The sequence below is a fragment of the Panthera tigris genome, chromosome A1 (assembly GCF_018350195.1).
Source record: "Panthera tigris isolate Pti1 chromosome A1, P.tigris_Pti1_mat1.1, whole genome shotgun sequence".
Lineage (NCBI taxonomy): Eukaryota > Metazoa > Chordata > Mammalia > Carnivora > Felidae > Panthera > Panthera tigris.
This window is the reverse complement of record NC_056660.1, coordinates 101,231,507-101,251,459: the sequence shown is the minus strand read 5'-3', so window position 1 is coordinate 101,251,459 and position 19,953 is coordinate 101,231,507. Positions and strand designations below refer to the sequence as shown.

Sequence of the window (19,953 nt, the reverse complement as noted above, 5' to 3'; positions counted from 1 at the left end):
TACTAGTTATGTGTCCCTCTCCTAGAAGTAAAGGAAGATATCTAGAAGAATATGCATCAAATCGTTAGCAATCAGGGCTATAAGATTGGAGGATGACACAGGACATTTCACCTTCCATTTTATATACTCAAATTTTGGTATAATGGCTAGCTTTTCTTTTTTGCTGGTATTTTCTATTGTAACAATGTAAGCATAAGCTATTAAAAATAGAAAACTTTCAAAATAAGTAAAAGAGACTTAAGGTCTCTTTGTAGCCTTTAATAAAAGTGGGGATGTGAATAACATGGAAAAAAAAACAAATATATTTTTTATATACAATTTCACCTTATTAGATCCTGGGAACCTTAAGAATAAAGAGTCATGCAAAGGAAAAAGTTTACTTCTAAAGTCCCAATGACAATCAGAATCACCTCTGAAACTTTTAAAAACCTCAGGTGAGCAAGTCCTCTCAATGGAGTCTGATTCCTGGGCTAAGACAGGAGCTAGAAGAATATGTGCATTTTGAAAGGACTTAGCAGGTGATTCTGAAATACAGCCAGATTTGATAAGCACTAAAAATGAAACTTCCTTGATTGAAGCATAATCTCCATATAATGCACCCATTATAAGGATCCATTTAAAAAATGTTAACGACACATACACACACTCACACACACACACACACACGAGCCACCACAATCAAGAAGTATTTCCAGCACTCTAAGAAGTTCCCTTATGCCCCCCTGCCTGTTACTCTCCCCTTCCCCTGTCTCCAAACCACCACTAACCTGCTTCTGGGAGCCTACACTAAATGTGATTTCTTTATAGAACTTCATATGAACAGCATCATATAGTATGGACCCTTGGGCCCGAATTCTTTCACTCAACATCATGTTTTTATGTTTTGCACGCACTGGTGGTTCATTACTTTTTACTGCTGAGTAATATATCACAATATATGTATATAGTCACCTACCGATGGACCATGAATAACTTCCAGGTGGGGGTTTTGTGAATAAAGCTTTTATGAACATTCTTGTTTCCACTTCCCTTGTGTAAATTTTTAGGAGGAGGATTATTGCTTCATATGGAAAAGTGTAATTTTCACGTTATGAGACACGAATACACTGTTTCCAAAGGGGTTGTGCCATTTTCTGTTTCCACCAACAACCTAAGAGAATTCCAGTCGTGTAAGTGCCCATCCCACACTTAGCATGGCCACTCTTTTATATTTTAGCCATGCTAGTGGCTCTGTGGTTTAATTTGAATTTCACTGGTGACTAATGTTTTTGAACACTGTTTCATGTGTTACTGCTTATTCATACATCTTTTTTTGTGAAGTGAATATTTAAATATTTTACTCACTTTTTTTAATTGTACTGTTTGTCTTGTCAGAAAGTTAAGAGTTGTTTGTGTATTCTGGATACAAGTTGTTCTCATACAACAAGTTTTGCAAACATTTTCTCCCAAATTATAGCTTGCTTTCAAGTTCACACTTTGACAAAGCCCAATTTATCAGGGCTTTTGTGGTTGTGTTTGTTTATGCTTTTAAAAAAAAATTTTAGGGGCGCCTGGGTGGCTCAGCCGGTTGAGCGTCCGACTTCAGCTCAGGTCACGATCTCGCGGTCCGTGAGTTCGAGCCCCGAGTCAGGCTCTGGGCTGATGGCTCAGAGCCTGGAGCCTGCTTCCGATTCTGTGTCTCCCTCTCTCTCTGCCCCTCCCCCATTCATGCTCTGTCTCTCTCTGTCTCAAAAATAAGTAAATGTTAAAAAAAAAATTAAAAAAAAATTTTTAAATATTCCTTTATTTTTGAGAGAGACAGACAGTGGGGCTTGAATTCATGAACTGTGAGATCATGACCTGAGCCAAAGTCGGCTGCTTAACCGACTGAGCCACACAGGTGCCTCTTGTTGGAGCTTTTTGTATCCTATCTGAGAGTCTCTGACTAGTCTAAGGTCACAAAGACTTTCTCCTATTTTTTCTTAAAGAAATTTTACAGTTTTGGATCTAAATCTGTGATTCATTTGAAGTCATTTTTCTTCTTTTTGTTCACTGTGGGGTAAAAGGGGTTAAATTCATTTTTTTTTCAATACTGATATCTAGTTATTACCATGCAATTTCTTTACAATACTTTCCTTTCCCCTTGAATTACTTTTGCACCTTCTCAAATATCAACTGACCTCTATGTAGGGGTCCATTTCAGGACTCTGTATTCTGACTCATTTACCTATGTCTGGGCCAATAACACCAAAAAAAAAAAAAAAAAAAAAAAAAAAAAGGAAAAAATAATGATAAATGAGGAAACCGTGATGACAAAACAGACCATCAACTGAGAAAACCATCAAAATCAAAAGCTGATTATCTGAAACGTTCAATAAAACTGATCCTATCACTAACCTAAAAGAAAATACAAATTACTAGTATCAGGAGGAACAAAGGGTCATCAGGCCAGACCCTACACACACTAAACAAATGATGAAAGAATATTATGAGCTAACATTATGCCAATAAATTCAACAACTTAGAAGAAATGGACAAGTATCTTAAAAGCTACAAGTTACACAGCAGATGTGAACAGCTCCATACAACTTAGAAGAAATGGACAAGTACTGTAAAAGCTACAAGTTACAAAGAAGATGTGAACGGCTCTATGCCAATTAAAGAAATTTAATTTATAATTTCAAATCTTCCCAAAATATAACCAAAGGTCCAGATGGCATCACTGGTGAATTATATTAAGCAGTTAAGGAATAATACCAACTCTACACAAACTCTTATTTCCTTCATGATATTACCAGTCAAAGGTAATACAAGCAAAGGAAAATACACGAAATGTTCCTCAACACAGACACAAAATCCTTAAGAAGATAATACATCATGACTAAGTAGGGTTCATCTTATGAAGTTAAGGTTGGTTTAACATTCAAAACCCAACTGATATAATTCACCTTATTAATAAAAGATACAAATCATAAGATCACCTCAAAAGATAGAGAAAAACTACTTATTAAAACACAACATGCATTTATGATAAGAACACTTGTTAAACAAGAAATAGAAAAAAAACTTCATTCTGACAACGGACTTGCATGAAAAACCTACAACTAACATAATTCTTACATGGGGAAAGGCAACCTTATAATTAGGAACAAAACAAGGATGCTCACTCTCACATTATCTATTCGGTGTTGTACTGGAAGTTCTTGTTGGTACAGAAAAGCTAGAAAAAATATTAAAAGGTATTCAGACTGGATTGAATCTGGATTCAAATCAGATTGGAAATGAAGAAGTAAAACCAGTTTTCTCTGCAGACCATATAATTGTATATGTGGAAAATCCTAAATAATCTACCCCTAAAAAACTCTATCAGAACTAGTGCATGAGTTCTACCAAGGTTACAGGATACAAGGTCAATATATAAAAATCAAATGTATTTCTATGCATGCAATGAGCAACTGGAAAACAAATTTAAAAAGCAATACCATTTTCAGCAGCACCAACAAATGTGAAACATGTAGGGGAAAATTTATCAATACATAGGCAAGACCTGCATATTATATAGCATGCAGTTTAAAAGACCAAATGATCGTAAATACTGACCCCTAGAGTAGTGTGTTCTTTGTTAAGGAGAAGAACTCAATATAAAAAGCACTTCCCTCTAAATTCCATCCAAAGTTGGAAGTTTTAGTTACCGGTGTCAACAAGCCGTGATGATTAGATCTTGCCTATATGACTGTCTCAAAGAACAGTATTAGTCTCAAAACCTACACAGTATTTAAAAACTCAAGCCATAAAAACAAGCTAGTAAAATTAACCACTACTGAAACTCAGTCTGAAATGCTCCTTCTCCTCCTAATTCTTTCCTTGTGTTCTTTCATCCACTGACTAGTCAGGAAGTAAATTTCACCACATAGTGAGTAGTAAGTCATAGGGAAGGCTTCATCTTGGAAACACAGTAACTAAAGAATACCTTTTCAGACCTTCAACAGTTCTGTTTCATGGGGGAAAAAAAAACTCCCAAGGTAATTTGGCCCTTATTATATACACCCTGTTCACATTTTTTAAAGCAAGTAAAAAAAAAAAAAAGAAACAAGTAAAAGTTTCACTTTATATTTCCTCCTAAACAGTTAAAAATTACTTTTCCCCCAGCACCCCACCAAAAAATAAATAAATAAATAAATACTCTTCTTCCTCAAGATTCATGGAGCTCATTAACGTTTTTGCGAGATTACATAATTAAAATGGTTGTACTGTTAAATGAAAACACGAACCTATTCAGGAAAAGAAAAGACACAAATATATAAGACAATGTGCAGTAACAACTCACCAGTCCAGATACCTAATCTAGCAAAAAACAAAGTTTCCTGAGCAACAGGACCCAGCACATGCATGCAATTCCTGAAGAAGTCTTCTTCAAATCCAGTTCTCGTAATTGGATAAAATCCAGTGAGTTTGGCTATCAAAAGAAGCAAATCAAAAGAAGGGAACAGCAAAGTACCACTAGCAATAGGTACACCACCCATGATAAAAAATACTAGGCTAAAAGACATCTGAATACCAAAAAAAAAAACCCTATTAAAAAATACACTACCCTCAGACTAACTATAAAGCTACAGTCATCAACACAATGCAGTATTTGTGAACAAACAGATGAATGAAGAGAAAAGACAGTCCAAAGACAGACCCACGTAAATACTGTCAACTCATCTTTGACAGTTGAGCAAAGGCAACAGAAGGGAGGAAAGGTTTGTTTTTGTTTTTTTTTTCCCAACAAACAGTACTAGAACAATTGGATATCGATATATAAAAAAAATAAATCTAGCCACAGATCTTACACCCTCCACAAAAGTAACACAACTGGATCAAAGACCTGTCAAATGAAAAGTTATAAAATTCCTAGAATATAATGTAGGAGAAAATCTAGATGACTGTGAGTTTGGAAATGACTCTTTAGATATGAAAGCACAGGCATGTTCATGAAAGAAATAACTGGTGAAGTGGACTTCATTAAAACTAAAACTTCTGCTCTGCTAAAGCCACTTTCAAGAGAATAAAAAGATAAGCTACAGACTGGGAGAAAACATTTGCAAAAGATACGTCTCATAAAGCACTGTTACCCAAAATATACAAAGAATTCTTAAAATCAAAAATAATAAAAACAAACAACCTGATTAAAAATGGCCCAAAGACCTTCAAAAACACCTCACCAAGGAAGATATATCGATGACAAATAAGCACATGAAAAGATGGTACATACACATCATATGTCATCAGGAAACACAAATTAAAACGACAATGAGATAACACTACTTGAAATAATGATTTACAAGAAATATATATTTCGTCACTCAGATAACCAAAATATATTTCTCAGGTATATGTGGTCTTCATCCATAGCTCCTGAAAACACTTCAGAACCAGAAAGGTGAAATGGGTGTCTTATTATTAATGAAGGTAAATTTTGGACCCACCCAAGGTCAGGGGCTGATTGCCAGGAAGGCCATACATGATTATTGAGGTTTGGAACTTTTAGTTGTACCCCCCAACCACCAGGGAGTGAGGAGAGGCTAGAGACTGAATCAACCAATGGCCATGGACTTAGTGAATCCTGACTATGTAATGAAGCCCCCATAAAAACCCAGGAGGGCAGCTTTTTGGTCCTTTTGGGAGGGCTTCCACACTTGGGGAACCAGAACACTCCCATGTGCCACCAAGCCAGGCCCCAAGCCCCTTAGGGACAGAAGCTCCTTTGTTTGGGATTTCACTGTCCATAGCTCTTCATCTGACTGTTCACTTGTATCCTTTATCATATCCTACAATAAACTGATAAATGTGAATCTATGAAACCATTCTAGCAAATAAATTGAACTTAAGGAGGAGGTAGCTAGAACCTCTAATCTGTAGCTGATCAGTCAGAAGCACCAGTAATAGCCCAGAGCTTGAAACTGGAATCCCGAAGAGGGGGAGGGGAGCAGTCTTACAGGACAGAATCCTCAACCTTGGGATCTGATGCTTTCTCCACATAAATAGTGCCAGTATTAAGTTGAATTCTCAGACATGCTACTGGTGGCTGAGAACTGCTTGGTATTGTGGAGGGGAAAAGCCCTTTTCCACATAGGAGCTCATCCCAGGAACCCGTTAGGATGGTGGAAATGTCTAACACTAACAATACCAAGCGCTGGCAAGAATGTGGACCCACAGGAACTCCCATTCATCGGTGGTAGGAGCACAGAACGGTATGGCCAGTTCGGAAGACAGTGTGGGGGTGCCTTACAACATATTCTCGACATATGATGCAGGACTGAGCTCCTTGGGGTCTATCCAGAGAGTTGAAAGCTTAGGTCCCACAAAAACCTGCACATGGATGTTTACAGCACCTTTACTCATAAATGCCAAACTTACAGGCAACCAAGATATCCTTCAGTATATGAGTGGATAAACTATGGAGGATCCAGACAATGGAATATTATTCAGCACTAAAAGGAAATGAGCTATCAAGCCAGGGAAAAACATGCAGAACCCTTAAAAGTATAGCATATTACTAAGTAAAAGAAGCCAGTCTGAAATGGCTACATATTGCTTAACTCTGACTATATGGTATCTGGAATAGGTAAAACCATGGAGACAATAAATAAAAAGACCAGTGGTTGCCAGGGGTTTGGAGGGAGGGAGGGGTTGGTGGGGAAGGAAAGATGATTAGGTATAGAGGATGCCTAGGGAAGTGGAACTCTTCTGTATAATACTATAATGGTAGACACATGTCATTATAAATTTATCCAGGGGCACTTGGGTGGCTTAGTCAGTTGAGCATCCGACTTCAGCTCAGGTCATGATCTCGCGGTTCACGGGTTCAAGCCCTGGGTCGGGCTCTGTGCTGACAGCTCAGAGCCTGGAGCCTGCTTCGGATTCTGTGTCTCCCTCTCTCTCTGCCTCTCCCCTGCTCAGGCTCTGTCTCTGTCTCAAAAATAAATACAAACATTAAAAAAAAAAATTGTAATTTATCCAAACTCGTAGAACGTACAATACCAAGAGGAAATCCCAAAGTAAACTATGGACTCTCGATGATAAGGATGTGTCAATGCAGGTTCAACAATTATAACAAATGTACCACTCTAGTGGGGAATGTTGATAGTGGGGACAGCGCTGCATGTGTGTGGGCAGGAAATATAAGGAATACCTGTGTACCTTCTGCCTAATTTTGGTATGAATCAAAAACTGCTCTTAAAAAAAAAATAATAACTGTTCAAAAAAAGTAACATCTGTTTAAAAAAAAAAAAACACTACTATTTAAACGCATTTTCTCTACACTTATTTAGTTCAAGGTATACGTCCTAACATTCCTCCACTAAACTTGAGGTCATCACTATATAATAGTAATCATGCAAAAATTATGATGCTGAATCACCCAGAGAATGTAAATTATGCTCATCATGCTTCAGAAAGCAAGGGATTGTGCAATACATTTTTAAACTGTTAAAACATAATTATAAAACGTAAATACATGTTTCTAAACTGCGAAAAAGCTATTTGGGAGGCTAAAAAGAGCTGTCTTCAGGAATTTGGGCAATTAACCTAGAAATTAAATGAATCACATCCTAAGATGACAACACAGAAAGAAGGCATTTTTGTAAAACCATAAATTCTGTGATCCCTTCGCTCTTATTCAGAGAGCTTACCACGTAGTGGCTTGAAATGTTAATTCTTCTACAGAGCACAGATTAACACTTGCAAAGCAACTGAAGTTTATTCCTCAAATCCTAGTCTCTTTATTAATGAATACTCCATAATAATTTTGAAAACAAGACAATTCTAATGCTACCTACTAAAGAGAAATGCAGGGTATTTACTTAATTTCAAATGACTTCCACAAAAGCTGCCTTTTCATGAAGGGAAAAGAGAGTGATCCAAAGGAAGATTATGAAATGAGGTTCAAAGCATTTGACAAAAAAAAAAAAAAAAAAAGTCTTTGGAAAGATATTAAAAAGGAGACCGTGAGCAGACACAATTTAAAATAACAATTCGACATGAAAATGGTAAAGAAGGCTTCCACAAGAGGCGACCAAAGAAAGTCAGGTCACACACAGCTTTAGTGAGATTGCATCCAAAACAAGGACTTAAGAAGGTATGAGAAGGTACACAAGAGAATCACTACATCTGTGCCTTCCGAATATTAATCACCCAGTTAAGATCAAAAGATCTATACCACAGGAACAAAGAGGCTAAAATTCCACAATGTGATGTTACACTCTTCTTCTGCCTTTTTCCTTTTTAAACCTGGAACAGTGCACTGATCTCCACAAAGGAAAAATACTTATAAATCTGCGCAAATGTTCGTCTGACCAAATTCTCTATTTCAAAACGCTCCTGTGTGTACAAAGTCCTTAAATACACAAGAATAAAGCAATGAATAAGAAGGCTTTAAATGTAATCACCAAAGTCCAGGCAGAGTAGGAAAGACAGCAATTATATATACACAAATTAAAAATCGCCACTAAAAGGTCACATTTTCACCACTTTTTCTTTTTTATCTACTCATGACTCCTCACAAAGCCAAGTGCTCTAAACGCCACACACGACTAAGTCCGTGTTCACTGCCATCTCACTTATAAAATGCTTTAACTCTTCAGCACTTAAACTCACATGACTTTAGCTTACTCTTAATTTCTTAAAAAACAGGAACTCACATAACCTGGCAAACAAATCTTCTCACTATTAACATTGCCCATCTACTTCCAAGTTCTACATCGAGACTGGAAGCAGGGCTTTTACAAATGGGATAAAGTAAGTTTAAGATTAAAGCTTTTGTTCTTTGCAGTACCTGCCCGAGAAATATTTTGTTTATGTTTTCTTCCTGAAAAAGGAGGAAAAAGAGATGACTACAATAGTTAAATGCCATTTCCCAAGCTCTGAAGGCTTCTCCTAACAAGGACAAACATATCAGATTCACTTGGCCATTTCTACAAATAGAAGGCTGTTACATTTACCATTGTTCAGATAAAAAAACATCGGGCCATAAGGAAGTTGTGACTTCATGTCTCACAATAAAATGGTGGTGAACCTTTGTTAGTTGTTATAAAATAGGCTGTTAGCAACTACCACAAAATGAAAATCTCTCACAGACACAGCTCATATACATACAGGTGTGCCTGACTGTAACATCAAACACAATCCTGAAAGTTGTGTATCTCCTCAATCTTATTTTAAATCTATCGTAAAAGTTTGCTATTGAAAGGCAACCCCTCCCCCAAATACCACCTGAATGCAACGTGTGCTTTATAATTTTAGATCCATGAAACTTTTATTAAAGAAAGACAAATTTACATTTTTCAGGCATTTCAGACACCTGAAGACAAAAAAATACCATGGCTCTCCTATCAGGAGGCTGTCAGGGAAAATTCCAAGTGCTACTTGTTCTGACTGAGAGGAAGAAGCAGGGACATGCAGTAAACAGCAGATAAGTCTGGGAAGAATGGATAGAGAAGAAGCTACGACCACGAGTTGAAGGCTGGGTCAGATGACTCCTAAGGTCTTGTACAAAAAGTAGGTCTTTAGGGTACATGTGGGCAGTGATGCCGGGTAAGTACTGACTGGTTTACGTTTGTCTGTTCTTCCTTGTGAGTGAGATGTCAGCAATGCAATCTAAAAGCAGAGAATTGGGGCACCTGGGTGGCTCAGTCGCTTGAGCGACTGACCGGCTCAGGTCATGATCTCATGGTTTGTGAGTTCGAGCCCCTTGTCGGGCTCTGTGCTGACAGTTCGAGCCTGGAGCCTGCTTTGAATTCTGGGTCTCCCTCTCTCTCTGCCCCTCCCCCACTCATGCTCTGTCTCTCTCTGTCTCAGAAATAAATCAACATTTAAAAATAAATAAATAAGTAAAATAAAAGCAGAGAATTAAGTCTCCCTCTGATATGAAAACTGACCATGGTTTGTAAGACTTAAAAATAAACTACCAAAAACATAACCCAGAACTGATTTTTTTAGAAAGGCAAAGAAGTAACTCAATGGGAAAGAATATGACATCAGAAAAAGAACCTCAGCCTCTAACTCACATCATCCAAAAATATATTCTCAATGGTAGAAGAAAACATAAATGTCTGCATCTCACGGGGACAAAGATTTCTTAGGATTCAAACAGTAGCAATCCTAAAACAAAAAACTGGTAAATAACTGACCACACAAATATTCACAACTTGGGCACATCTACTGACACCATTAAGAAAATGAGCAGGCAAGCCACAGACCAGAAGAATCTATTCACAGTACATATATTTGGGAAAGAATGAATATCCAGAATATTACAGAATTCCTACAAATCAACAATAAAATGGCACACATCACAAAAGAAGATAAGCAAATGGCCAACAAGCAAGCACAAGAAACAGTGCTCAGAATCATAAGTCAAGCAAAACAAAATGCCACCACATATCTACTCCAATGGCTAGAAGGAAAAAGAAGGCTAACACCAAAAAGCTGTCAATACTATGAAACAAACAGAACTCTCATTTACTGCTGGTGGAAACAGAAAATGGCATGAATGCTTTGGAGTACTGACTGGCACTTTCCTATGAAGTTAAACAATACCCACCACATGACACAGTAATTCCAACCTTAGTATTTGCCCAAAAGAACTGAAAACATATGTCCACTGAAAGATTTAAAAATTCATAATAGTAAACACCTGCTAATAATCAAAATGTGTATCAACATTAGAATAATTTATGGTATATTAATGCAATGGAATACTACTTAGCCTTAAAAAGAAACAAATTACTGATACTTGAAAAACAAACCCTAACCTTATACTGAGCAAAAGAAGCCAGATAATTCCATATATATGAAGCAACAGAATCAGCAAAATTAATGGATGAAAGGGGCGCATAGTCAGTTGCTCAGTCAGTGACTCTTGATTTCGGCTCAGGTCATGATCTCACAGTTTTGTGAGTTCGAAACCTACATAAGGCGCTCCACTGTCAGTGGGGGGCCTAGTTGGGATTCTCTCCCTCTCACTCTGCCCTTCCCCCACTTGTGCTCTGTCTCTCTCAAAATAAATAAATAAACTAAAAAACTAAAAAAACCAAAACACTAAAACTTAAAAAAAAAAAAAAACTATGCTAGATTAATGATAGAAATCACAGCAATGGCTGCTTTGGGAGACGGTGGGGGAAGAGCAAGAATGAAGTCTATGAGATGATGATATGTTCTAAATCTTGACAGAGTTGGGGCTTATGTAGGTGTGTACATATGTCAAAAACTACAAATCATACACTCAAATGTTATAAACTTAATTCAATGTAAATTCTATTTCAATTTAAGAAATGAACTTTTGGGGGCACTTGGGTGGCTCATAAGCATCCCACTTCGGCTCAGGTCATGGTCTCACAGTGGGTTTGAGCCCCATGTCAGGCTCTGTGCTGACAGCTCAGCGCCTGGAGCCTGCTCCAGATTCTATGTCTCCCTCTCTCCCTCTTCTCCTCCCCAACTGGTGCTCTCTTGCTCTCTCTCTCTGTACCTCTCAAAAATAAATAAATGTTAAAAAAAATTTTTTTAACGAACTTTTCAGTAAATTAAGTACAAATACTGTTAATTTTGGTAAGCTTGCTTGACATACTGTTATCAGTTACCAATTCTGAAACTAGATTCTGAGGATCGTAGTAGGCTTCCAAAAATGAGTAAAGAGAGAAGTGGTAGCCAGATTTCTCCCTGTCAGCCCAGAAGACAGAAAAATACAGACAAGAGAAGGCAATAACAAATGTGGAAAAGGGGGACACTACTTTGTGGTGTTGGAATGAAATTAAAACTATCAATATAAACTCAAGATTCTTATTAGATAGGCATTAATAGATGCATAGATGCACATACGTGTGCAGGCATATGTGCATGTGTGTATCTGTGCGTACATGTGATTCATGTACACACGTGCATTTCTCAGTTCCGCCACCAACGGGGCCAGCAATAACACAACAGTAGCAATGAGTATACCCAGTGCCCAAATCTTGGTTTCTACCTAACATTACCCAATAAAAGGAGCTCCAGAGCTACTCGGAGAAATGTCTGTTTCTGGGCTAGAGCACAGAAACTACAAGGTAAATCTATAATAACTCATTGCACCAGAAAGTAAAGAAGTTCTCAAAGAGTCGTGAGAACAAGCCACAAAGACAGAGCAGTCAGCCAGATGGAACAACCAGTGGCCAAATGTGGGACAGTATGAGTATCAAAATAAATACTGACAGTAAGGTACTATACTGCTGTCAGTACGCTAGGAGTCCATGAGTCCACACTGACATAAGTGAATAAACGGGAAAAGAAGTAAAAGCTTTTGCTTACATTAGATTATCAACCAATGAATACACAAGGAATGATAAATTAGAAAATCATCAACGGATACTAAATCCAGTGGGTAGAATTTAATGGGAACAACATACTTATATTTACATCATCTCAAAAATCTGCTTACAAATTATTTTTAATTACAAAGGGAAAATAGGAAACTGGTAGGTAGAAGAACTTAGCAGACAGTACCCTAAGCAAGTGACCGAAACTACTTGCAACCAAGTGACATCACATGCCTCCTGACACGATGCACTGACAACCCAGCGCTTGTGTATTTGTGCGACAAATGCATATCCAAATATGGTCATGAAGAAATGATCAAACTCAAATTGAGGACAGCTTATAAAATACCCTGTATGTACTCCACAGAAATATGAAGGACGTGAACCGCAAAGAAAAGCAAGGGAGTGTTCTAAATAAAAACAGACTAGAGAGATGTGACAAGTAGATGAAATGTGTGGTCCTGAACTGGATTCTGGACAGGGGAAAAAAAAAAAAAAAAAGCCTTTAAGAACTCTGTGAGATTGATCTTAGTTTATCCTTTCTATTAATAAGGAACTCCCTTCAAAAAAGTTAAATAATTTGCCCGAAGTCATATAGTTTCTACACTGAAGAAAACCACTAAGGTATGTACTTCTAGCATTAAACGTACTGGGCAGGATGCCATGTCTCCCTGGCTAGCTGTTATCAGAGAGCCACAGTCTCAATCAAGAATCTTCACACACTAAATTCAGCCACAGTTAAGGATTCTCTCATATTCTTTAACAAAAATTATCAAATGCATCAACCTAAAATGTATCAAAGTTGAACATTTCGAGTTGTCATATAAAAAACAGACACAGTAAAATAAGAAATTTGCCGTTCATTTACTCTAGGGCACCTTACTTTAAAAGAGTTTTATTAAATATAAACTCTAGCTAGACGGGATAAATAAAAATTACAACAGAAGCAAGCGTAAGCCCCCCAAAACTGAACCATAATAACAAATAAAAACTCGCACTGTTTGCATAGGCACTGAATTCAAATTCCATACTTACAAAAGGTACACATACCTTTTCCTAAATGTGTGTTTATGCTCATATATCTAGCTGTTCCTGTAAGGCTCTTGTGTTCTCTGTATGGTATGTGTTTCTTTGTCTCTGGATCGATATATTCCTTTGCCAAACCAAAATCTATAATATGAATAACTTGCTGGGTTTTGTTTCCTGGTCGTCCTATTAAGAAGTTCTCAGGTTTTACATCTCTGTATATCAAGTTCTTTGAATGGACATATTCCATGCGAGAAATCTTGATTCACAAAAACAACAACAAAAAGAAAGAATGTTTTATTTTAGGCTTTGACTAGCATAAAAAAGCATGATAGACACAAGATGAAATTCTTATAATGAAAACAACATAAAAATCAGAAATTGTTTCAACCCATTACAAATAACATGGTATCAGTCTACAGTTTCTCAAATATATATCCAGTTATGCCTAAAAGTCTTTGCTTTCAGTATTACTATGATCACTTATAAATCAAGTATTTGAATTTCATGAATGCCTTTCATATTGGTAAGCCTGATTCAGTCAGCGCTTACAGATGATGCCACCTCAGACAATCAAAAAGCTTTACTAACTCTTGAACTGAGACGTATAAACAGACATATTCATAAAGTTGCAATTTGTTCTTACCAATTATTTCAATCACCAAGCAACTTTTACAGTTATATTAAAGAAACTTAGAGTCTAAACTGTTAAATGAAAACAACACAGTACCCTTTGGGATATCTTTCTTCTTTTTTTATAACTTACTCGTGTCTTTCCTTAGGTATTAAACATTTTAAAAGATCTTGAAACCAGAAAACTCTGGGATACCACTCTAATGATTATACAGTACACGTTCACATAATATAGTATATATTATATACGATATATAGTATATAGTGAATGTATACATACTATATGTGATATTCACATAATATAGTAATATACTACAAACTGTCACAAAATAGGACATCATAAATAAGAAAATAAAATTGCTTCATTTAGTGATAATAATGGTCGACAACACAATGTAAACATATAGCCACTTAGGCCATTTTAGATTGTTAACAAATTCTGGATCACGGTATACAATATTGTATGACCTACACTTTTCATTAATGATATATTACGAGCATTTTCCAGGTTATAAGACATTCTTTTAATACACACTTTTTAATGGCTGGGTACTATTTTATGGCTATGAATAATTTACTCAACTAACCCTATTATTTCTCTCCATTTGGGTTGTTTCCCATTTTATGACAAACATCGTTGCATAAATAGCTTTAAGTACATATGTGAACAGTACCATAGGATAAATTAATGAGTCAATGGAGGAAAACCATTTTGAGATTTCTGGAACATACTACTGGAGTTGATTTCAAAACTACCTTAAATCATCCTCTTAAGCTGTTTTCCCATAGGCTCCCTGAGATTTCAATAATTTATAAGACTTTCCATTGTTTCTTCTTTTTCTAGCCCATTAGAATTTATGACTAACATTATAAACCCTGTTTCCGAGGGCTCTCTTTTCTAAGCACTCATCAGTGACATGAAAAGAGGGCTGGAAACCATTCTCAAGCTCAGCATTCTGATCCGAAAGCAGTTAACATATTAATTCTTCCACCCAAATAAAATACACTTGGCTCAGTTATTTTAAGTTATTTGCATCCTAAAAAGACAATGGGAGGAAAAGCAGAAACTTCATGAGGTCACGCGTTCTGTAAAGAGAACAGACTTTAAACTTTCAACATAAACGTGGGACCAAACGAACCGCACGGCAGTTCGATCAGCCTCAGAGCCTCCTGCTTGCCTTACCAGCTGGATAGCGATCATGAGAACCGTCTTCAGAGAAAACGTCCTGTCACACAGGTCAAACAAATCTTCCAAACTAGGTCCGAGCAGTTCGAGCACCATGGCGTTGTATTTACCACACGGGCCAAAATAGTAAACTTGAGGTATACCATCTGGGGGGAAAGAAGAAGGATTTTAATTGTTTCCTCATCCTGAATCCCAAACTGCCCTTCCTGGAAAATCAACGAGCAGTTTTAAGCATTCTCTGTGTCTTCAAGAACTGCAGCAACGTGTTCATTTTTTCCATTCGCACACTTAACTCTTCCCGAGCCAATGTTCTCCCTCACTGCACCTTCTCCTGGACGTTCACTGTGTAGCCTGGTTACACCTCTACTGCAGCTCATTACATTACACACAGTGCTCCACTGTGGGTCTCCAACACCGCACCAGACACGGGGGCGGGGCTGCGCGTCTTAGCCTCATGTTTCCAGGGCCTAGAGAAATGCCTGTCACATAGGAAAGATTCAATTTTTATTTTAACACAGAAGAGACTGCTCTCTTTAATAACCCTGAGGCAAGCATCACACTGGGCTCACCCGCCAGGATCCTCAACCTCGGGTGCACCCACCCCAGCTGATTCCCTCCTTGTGAGTGGGGGTGAGACCCCGGATTTCACTCTCATGATCAGGTTATGTTACGTGACAAAGGTGAGGTGATTAAGGTCCCACTAGGGGGACGCACACACACACCCACCCAACTTACAAATTTCCCTTTGCCACTGGGAATCACTATTTTGGTGTAAGCCACTCTTGCCAGAGCCAGTCCCGGATGCATGTGTCAGATCTACCCCTCACATGTTGTAAAAGCAGAAAGCAAGTTCAGAAATAGTCAATGAGAAGCTCACTGAAGTGTATTCCAACTCGAAAATGCTACTTTTATTATGCTCTACGCTGCTTTTATTATGCTGTTAAGAGCCTGGAACCGCAATTAAGACATGAAGAGTTCCCAGCTACTAAGCTTTTAAAATTATTCCTACAATGCCTTTTTTCCCCTCTCTGCCACTGACAGTTGTTAATCTTTATACTCTTAATTTAGCAATCTCTAGTATCTCCTACGCTCTGGCTTGTTGCTTCTGATCTGTAGGAGGCAAGAGAACCAGATCATCAAGCTTGTTAGGACTATATATGGAATGTAAAAATAAACATGTTCTGAAGCTCTTCAATGAAAGGACTGTCAAAGAGCTTTTTGACTTCCTTCTGAGTCATCACCTACACTCCTACTAATTGAAGTTGTTGTGAAATGATCGCTCAATAAGGTAGCAATATATTTTGGTTTATTAAATGACTGATTTATTCAAATGTGTTCAAAGGTTTCCAAGAATAGAAAATCATGTAAGAAATCTCACTGTCTTAATTCAACAAATGCTTACTGAACATCCAATACATCCCTGTGGGACTAGGAGAAACATTAGGGATTAAGAGTGGACAAGACACCATGATCAAGGATAATTTAGCCCAGGGACGCAAGTTGAGGTGAACATTCCAAAATCCACCAACGTAACTCATCAGAGTAACAGAATAAATACGAAAAACCAGTCATCATCTTAATAGAGATGGAGAAAGCATCTGCGAATCTGGAACAGAAGGTAACTTCCTCCACCTGGTAAAGGACATCTAAGAGAAACTCTCAGCTACCATCATATTTAATGGTGAAAGACTGAATGCTTTCCATTTGTGACTGAGAGTAAGACAAAGATGTTCGCTTTTACCTCTTGCATTTAACAGTGCAATGAAGTTAAAAAAAAAAAAAAGAGGAAAGAAAGAAAGAAAGAACGAAAGGAAGGAAGGAAGGAAGGACAAACGAAAGGAAGGAAGGAAGGAAGGAAGGAAGGAAGGAAGACAGACAGACATTCTAGGAAACAGAGTCTCCTATTTTAAGAAAAAGTGAAATAGGGGCGCCTGGGTGGCTCAGTCAGTTGAGCATGGGACTTCAGCTCAGGTCATGATCTCACAGTCGGTGGGTTTGAGCCCCGCATCGGGCTCTGTGCTGACAGCTCAGAGCCTGGAGACTGCTTCAGATTCCACGTCTCCCTCTCTCTCCCATGTCTCCCCTGCTTGTGTTCGTGCTCTGACTCTCTCTCTCAAAAATAAACATTAAAAAAAAAAATTTTTTTTTAAAGAAAGAAAAAGTGAAATAACTACTCATTCCTATTTGTTACCAATAATACAATTCAACCTTTCACGTAAAAACCGTATTTTGGCTAAATTCATTTCTGCCAGGATGACCTTTGAAAGCTTCCCAATACTAAAAAGAGAAAAACACATGGGGTGCCTGGGTGACTCAGGTAACTCAGTCAGTTAAGCAATGACTCCTGATTTCTGCTCAAGTCACTATCTCCAGGTTCATCACTCACAATGCTGTGGAGCCTGCTTGAGACCCTCTCTTTCCTTCGATAGATAGATAGATAAATAGATAGATAGATAGATATAGATAGATAAAAATTTTATATTACTTAAAAAAATAAAAAGAGAAAAACACAGTACCTTTTTTCTGATGAAACTGTAGTGACAGTAATTATTATGCCCTAATTGTTAGGTAATGAATATGGCGATATTTGAAAATCTGTTTCAGTAAACCAGTATGTTCCCAGTCACCAATGCATGTATTTACAAAATCATGCACAGGCAAATGATCTTGTTATAAAGTACAAGGGATTTTAATGTAAGAAAGAGTAGGAAAAGTTGTTTTGTTTTGTTTTGTTTTGTTTTGATGTCTACTAACTCTACACTGCAACTTTAAGAAACTATCACTGGTCAAGTTTTAGTATAGTATCAGAAGGGTATTTATAATTTAAAAGCTAATTAACCGAGATTTACAAAGTTGTGAGTTAAAAACTTGATTGGGGAGAACATGAATTGGGATGTTTTTGGAGGAAAAGTACCCTAACGTTTTCAAAATAAGCAAATGTATGCATACAACTATGTTCAAGCTGCATGGTTGTTAACAGTGTAAAAAAAAAAAGCAACTGGGAACCACCTACACATTCATCAACCCCCCGACGAATTAAACCAATTATGTCATACCCATACTGTGGAACATAACACAACCTTTAACTACCTTTAGAGAAAACTGTGAAGGGCAAACTTCTGCTACTGTTACGATTCTAAAGTGATCAATTAATTTTGTTGTTTACAACAGCCATACATTACTTTTAAAATGTCTTTAATGACTCATTAAACACACATATGCAAACATACTAGAAGGAAAAACCACAAAGCTAACAGCGATTACTGGAAGCACAGTTGATTTCTCCTTCCAGTTTTATATTTTTTTGAACTTTTCCAAACTGTTAAGAAGAACACATGCTATTTTTGCAACCAGGAATAAAATGCTCATGATTTGGATTCCTCTGGGACCGCGAAGAAAAACTTGAATTGTTAAAAGATTTAGGCTACATTTATTTAATCTGCGAACTAACTGTCACTGAGCAGGAAGTAGTTCCCAAAACAGTCTCCCCAACGCTGAAAGTTACATAGGTTTACCCCTACTCTTATCAACCATTAGCTTCATTCTGGAGCTCCTAGAAACAAAGCAAGGGACACCCGTTGGGACTCTGTGGCCCTATAATCTAAGTTTGGCTTCCCCCTGCCTTCCCACCACACCTCACTAACAAAAAGAACCGTTTCGAAGGCTCAGATTTACTCTGCCTCATTTTGAACTCTTCTAAGGCTGCATTTCAAAAATTTCTACTCTAGTTCTGCCATCCAAGCTGCCAACTTCTCTTCTGACCCAACCTTCCAATCTCCTCTTACCAAACTATCTCTATTAAGCATGACACGAAATTTATAATTATTCACACACAATTTCTCCTAGATGAGGAAAAGCGTGCATAAGTAAATCTGCTCTGCTCTGCTTCAGATAAGCCAACTCGGCCGTGGGGAGGAGAATTACTGCATACCAACCATGTACATTCAATCAAGCTATTTACATAAAACACCTTCGTATTTCTATAATAACACCATGACAAAGATCAGTAAAGGGACAAAAATTGCTTCAGGTTTCTCCAAAATTTCCTTTCTTTAATAGTTTCAAAGCGTTTCAAAAGAATGTATCTCTAACTTACCCAAGATGGCTAAATTCCATACACAGTATTACATTTCACTGAGTAAATTAAACAGACACGGAGTCTTCAATTTGAATGAAAATACCTCAGCTTTATCACGTAATATAATTTTACCTTCAAATACGAGTCAGCATAGATGGCGAATAACAAAAGATAATCAACTCTAAATGACTCCTTAAGATACATAAGGTTCTATAAACCAATGAGTGTAGAAACTTCTCAGATAAGTATTAATAACGTATTTCAACATGAATCTCATGTCACTGAAGGACAAAATCAAAAGTTGTAATTTTTTTTTATAAATCAACAACATAAAGCAAACACTGTAAAGGTCAAACTAGAATTTCATTTCCCAGGACAAGTCTGGGCAGTTTTCTAACACTGAGCAAACAAATTAAATTGCTAGGAGTTAGGAAACATTGCAAATAACAAACAGGGGCTGGGGAGTACCCTAAGCAAAAATAAAACACCACCACCACAGCCAATATGAGTATGGAAAGCAAGACCACAGGAAAGAGGGTTTCTGGAAGAAAGACAGGTGAAGGAAAAGAGGGCTCAAAAGGAGAGCACACAGGGCAGAAAGAAGGCTTAGCAAGAATAGTAAGAAAGGGATTAAGTTACTAACCCCTTTATCAAAGTATCAAAGTATCTTGATCAAAGTATCTGGGGACTGAATCGCATGAATGCAATCCAACCGAAGG

At 37.4% G+C, this 19,953-nt stretch overlaps 1 protein-coding gene across 6 annotated transcripts in view; it reads right to left on the bottom strand.

Moving 5' to 3' along the window:
- Positions 1-19,953, bottom strand: part of CSNK1G3 (casein kinase 1 gamma 3) — a 103,123-nt gene that overhangs the window by 30,764 nt on the left and 52,406 nt on the right. For all 6 annotated transcript variants that reach the window (XM_042982865.1, XM_042982874.1, XM_042982881.1 and 3 more), the window contains exons 5-6: positions 15,154-15,302; positions 13,362-13,596 (exon numbers count right to left, since the gene is read on the bottom strand). In XM_042982865.1, coding sequence (XP_042838799.1) covers positions 13,362-13,596; positions 15,154-15,302 — 384 coding nt within the window. The remainder of the gene's footprint in view (positions 1-13,361; positions 13,597-15,153; positions 15,303-19,953) is intronic.